At 43.1% G+C, this 5,516-nt stretch overlaps 1 protein-coding gene across 1 annotated transcript; it reads right to left on the bottom strand.

The window, feature by feature from the left end:
* Positions 1-436: 436 nt before the first annotated feature.
* On the bottom strand, positions 437-2,536 carry LOC111266990 (very long chain fatty acid elongase 7). The gene has a single exon (XM_022844903.2). The coding sequence runs from the start codon at positions 1,971-1,973 to the stop codon at positions 987-989; it is 987 nt and encodes a 328-aa protein (XP_022700638.1). The 5' UTR covers positions 1,974-2,536; the 3' UTR covers positions 437-986.
* Between the last annotated feature and the right edge of the window lie 2,980 nt (positions 2,537-5,516).

Genomic DNA, 5,516 nt, shown 5'->3' with positions numbered 1-5,516 from the left:
ATATATTGGGTCCCGTTGTATTTTAAAGAAATTAAGCCGAGAAACTTTTAGGAATTGTACAACAAGGATACATTCGGCACAGTGGACCCTATCAAATGAGAAGAAATAACCATCTTGTACATAGATATATATCTGATTCATCTTCGGCCGTTTATCTAAGTGCCGGTCGGTGTACCTGTGCATGTGTGTACCTACTGCATCCAACAGTATCTGCACCGTTTTGATGGCTGGAAGTTCTATAATAAATTCGACGCCTTCTCCTGATGTTATCCATACATTAAACTCGTTTTCTTAGCCAAGTTGGCAAAGGCGAGAGAGCAAAGCATCAACCGACAATCAATGAATACCGGCAACACTTTAAGAGGTAATACAGGAAATATGTCGAAAGAAAAAGAACACCCGAAGCTAACCGCTGTGGAAAGAAAACACTCGATCATTCGATGAATTCAACACATTTTCGAAAACAGCAGAAACTGCAGTGTCCGTTACTGCAGCGTAAATTGATTTGATTGTAAATTATTCTGTTCCGCGTGTACTATCCACTCGTGATGCTGTGGCATAATGCTGTCGCTTTTACATGTAGATGTTGGTGCCATTTGTCTACAGTCGTCGAACTACAATAATGGCTGAACTCAACGTGTTAATTTCAGTTATAGTACTAATCTTGAAAATTAGCAAGTGAAATTTTCTAAAAATAATACTTTGTCATTGTTTTCTTTGATTGTGTCAATCTCTGGTACCCTTGACTGTGTTGCTGATTTTAGCTTCGCATGGGTCTCAGTCATAAGTTGTCGCTTCGGGCAGCGCTAAATTTTATCCATTATTGTCACATCATTGTTACAGTCGCCGCTATTATTATCCATCACTGTGATAAGAAACATAGTCAGTACGTATTTTTATATACTCGGGCCAGAATTACAAATGAACTGTTTCTACAAAAACGCTTGCGTGGCAATCGCAGGACCAGTTATACTACTGATCGCAGATCAGTGTCCTTTCATCGGCTGTTGTTCCATCTTCAGCGTTTTTCGTGGCCTGATGTCGATGTTGTTGTTGTCCTTAACTTGTTCGTTATTGTTGATACGGTTACAACTATCAGAAGTCGTTTGTAACACGGCCGCATCGGCAACGCCGTTAACTTCGCTAAACATCACGTTCGGGTCCTTGCGGTACGTCTTTTTACTGTAGGATTGAATATAGAAGTTGACGAACAAACCGAGAATCAGAATGACCTGGGGAATGATCAGCATCAGCAGTACGCGCGGGTAGCCACATTCGGCAAATACGGGAATCAGCGTGTGCGCGAGCATCACGAAAAATTGGAAGATCTGTATACGGGTTAGATATTTTTTCCACCAGAGGTACTTCTGCACTTCAGGTCCCAGTGACGATAAGAAATAGTACGAGTACATTATAACGTGCACGAGGGAGTTGATGCACACACCGAGAACGACCTGGCCGTCGGCACCAAACGTCATAAACTGCCAGCCCGAAAAGACAACGATGGTATGATGAATCACATGCAGCTGTGTGATATGTGAAAACTTCTTCTTCAGCACGAAGAACATCGTATCGAGGAAATCCATTACGCGGATGAGCAGATAATAGTAGAGGTTATTGAGGAGTTCCATTGAATGGTAGTCATTGGCGTAGCTTAAGCCTTGGCAATAGAACGAGTAGCCGGACTTGATGAACGCGTGGTAGAAAATCTTTGAACAGAAATACATATTGGCGACGACCTGGAAGACGTTATACATTCGAATAGTACGACGCAGATCGTAGGCTTTACGATCGGCCATATAGCGGGGGCCGGCAATCTTCGAGATGTACAGATAGAGTCCTATTGTGAGAATGATGTATTTTGGGTCTTTGACCGTTACCCAGTCAGCGGTGCGCGGGTCGCGCAGGTCCATCAGCTTTGTCCATAGTGTCACGGGGTTCGTAGGAATAGTATTTTTCTCTGGGGGTATCATGTTTGTTGATTTAATGACTACTGCAACTGGGAATAAGACGACGCTTTCCAACACCAGTAGACGGTTGCTTTAGTTGTTCTGTAGGTGTATCCCTTCGAGTTCCAGTCCAACACCAGCGCTCGTCCGTTGCTGATTTTTCCTTTTTCGAACGATTGCTTAGTAGCTTTTACTTGACAACTGTTATGCAGTGCATTTGCGGACACCTAGAAACTCAAACTGTTTTAAATCTCTGTCAGGGTTTTCTCGGTATTGTACTGCCACTCACGCCGTGTTACACTGCGGCCTCAACGACTACGTGATTTGCCCTTGCCAATTCGTGTACGGCCGAACGGCCGACTTCTGCGTAATCACTGCTGTCAAAGTCAGCCACTTTCAGCTGCGGCGCGTGGCGTTTGTTTAGCGCTCGAACGCTGGATTCAATTTGTGCTCCACTAGCTTCGACGACCCGCCCTACTACGTGGCCTACACGATTAGGATAATCTTAGTCTCTGTTCTAATGGGTCCCTATAAAAAAACATTTGAAGAAGGTTTTATCTGAAACTTCACTAGTGAAGAGTGAGGGCAGCGTATAGTCTGGAAAGGGAACCGCGGCCGTAGCGATGCTTGCACCCAAACTATCTAACTAGCCAACAACACCGCTGCTCTGGCTATCGGCGATAGCGACGTCTTCAAATACTGTTGGACCCTTTGTGTTCAGAAGCAGCGACGTCGGTTCCGATCTAACAGCGACAAACGGCAAACGGCAAACACTGAAAACAGAAAAGGTCAGCCCTACTGCGCCATCGCCACAGAAGAAAGAAGACCTGTTGAGGTCTCTCCTATTTGCCGCGCACCTTGAAAAAGACGGGACAAGATAGTTCTTTTAGCTGCGCGAATCGAAGTAGAAAGCATAGGGCAGATGGCGCGAACTGCCCAGAACGAAAGCAGAGCCAAAAACCACAGCGTAATAATTCTATAGACGGTTTCCGGGGCGCTTACGATCATGCTTATTATTGAGATTATTGATTATAGAATGAGCGGCAGACACAGATGCGGGGTGTAGGGGATCCCTGAAGCGGTCCCTATATACTGAGGTATGTTGAGAAATAAGGCCAGTAACAGTTGAAGTAATGGCTACGGTTGTGAACGTCCTGCACGGTATCGCGAGCAGATCAATAAAAAAAAAATAAGTAACAACGAAAATGGTACTATCCACGGAGCCGTAGGTGCTGGTTTTAGGTATTTCAGCGAGCGAAGGAACTATGTATAAACTTATTGCCAGCACTGTGTTTGCTTGTTAGTCAACAAGATTTTTTTCCAAAATGCCACAGACGAAGTAAGCTAGCTGTCGAAGTCCGATTGCTTCGCCTCCGCAGTGATACAGGTGACACGAATTTGGCTCAGGATTAGACCCTTCTCGTGTTGGGCAGGGAGCAGACTTTTAGACCTGGCGTGGTTTCTGTAGCTTGGACCATACAAACTAAGGTTGTCATGCATTTAAAGTTATAGCAAGACGTGTCTCCAGAAGGTCAGCAGAGATCTGGTGTGCTTATGATACATAAGTCTTATGAGAGACGAAGGCTACATTAATTGAACTCGAATTTCTATATTCGACTGGTAGATTATTTATCAGCTATCACTTTTGGCGTCGTTCGAAAACCACTCATGAGTCGGCGTTCATATTTACTATAATTCAGACCGGTCATAATTTTGGTGTCTATTTCGAATTATTATTTCGGGTATTATTTTCGAACAAATGGAAGTGGCACTGCTTTATTTAATTGAAGTATATTCTCTTTGAAAAATTCAACGGCCGCAATCAGGTTTACGACACTTGTAGCTTCGTATATCGGCTCACAAGCTTGGACCATTTCTCCGTCTTCTAAGTTTTACGTTTGAGGCGTACTTTCTTCAGACGTCTGGCCCCTTCCAACACGAAATACACTGCGTCCACGTCGGGTTTCGAACCTAGACCACCACGTGTACCGAAGTTAGATAACCTCACCACTACACCATCTCAGGGACACCCCTTCAACAGGGACGATGTTTGCAGTCGAATCCAGTGAATCTATAGATGTAATTTTCCTAAACGACTTTGAGACATAGCTAAATATCTACCACTGCCATAACTAATTATTGCTGACAGCCTTTCCTTATGGATGGAGTTGCAAAAACTGACAACCGTCCGCAGACGGAATTACGAGTGCTTTTCATTGTACCTATCGAGCAAGACTCTCTGCTTCTTCGATTAATTACAGCAAAAATACATTCTGGTGTTCACTCAGTTACGCTCACGTAATCCATCCTTTTCGAACGCACCGTAAGCGACTCCGTTAGCACGAGTATTTTATTCGACTGGCAACGTTTTTTCAATGTAAAATCAAGCATCGTCTGCCCGCCGATAGTGATTCTCTGAAATTATCAAGGGTAACAACTGTTTTGATAACGACTGAAATTCGTAAGGCGCAGGAAGTTGTTTTCAGCTGGAAATTTCATCACAACTGGCGCCGTTGTCCAGCGATGTCTCTAATGTGATAGAAGGGTAACTATGGTTTGGTCCTTGATAACTAGCGAGTGATTTCGTCAATGACCTCATTGATGAACTTTATTAAGCGTGCACACTAAACGTCAGTGACATCTGAATCAATAAAAAACGATCTGTTGTTGTCCGGCCGACCTGCCTAAGTCTAGCATGTTTGGAGGCTCCACTGGCGGTACGGTCCCTTCAGTGACGCAATAGTGAAGAGGTCAGAGCCGATTGTTTGGTTTTCGCCGCCTAGACCTTTCCAGAATTGAATGTGTAACATCCCCCGCCACCGTTGTCTGCTAAGCAGGATGCAAGGTCTAATAACATTTTTTTTTGTTGCAATAGCTTCTTTCTGTTACTGTAGCTAGGTAATGAATGATTGGCTTCCCCGTCAAGTAGAATGCAGGCATACGTCTGAACGTTGATTCCCTTTTGTAGCATGAATCATGCTCAAATCTCGCTCGCGTAGACTTCCAGAGAGTCCGATGAGCCACACGTAAGGATATCAAAAATGGAAAGCAGAAAAAAATTTATCTTATTAACATGGCTGGTTTAGTATACCATTTTTGCGAGAGAAAGTTTATTAGATATAATAGACAGATCTTAAAAATTGATATAAGATAGTAGAGACATGAATTTTAGATGGTTTCGTTCAGGTTTTTTTGTATACTATAAAGACGAAAAAGGCGAATTGGAGGACATTACACTTCTAGATTATCCATTTTTTATTCAATACAAAAACAACTCTATAAAGGGGAAAACGGTTATTTAAAGATTTGAAGTTTCTAAATAAAGTTTGCTCAAGTTAGAACGTTTTTTGATTTTGCGAAATACCAGTGTATTACAAAGACGGACAAAATAGGTGAATATTTCTCACGTAAAATGTACCCGTATGATTTGTTAATAGTCCCGCAGATTCGGTGCCGCGACACGCAAGGTGGTCAGGCTAGAATACTCTGATATTCCAGGGTCTCTGATACTGTAGGATATATACATAGGCGTAAATAAGCTTTATGGCACTGCTGCAGATTAATAAG

The sequence above is a fragment of the Varroa jacobsoni genome, unplaced genomic scaffold (genome assembly GCF_002532875.2).
Source record: "Varroa jacobsoni isolate VJ856 unplaced genomic scaffold, vjacob_1.0 scaffold_1136, whole genome shotgun sequence".
NCBI classification, from domain to species: domain Eukaryota; kingdom Metazoa; phylum Arthropoda; class Arachnida; order Mesostigmata; family Varroidae; genus Varroa; species Varroa jacobsoni.
The sequence above is the reverse complement of the archived record's forward strand: the minus strand, read 5'-3'. Positions and strand labels throughout refer to the sequence as shown.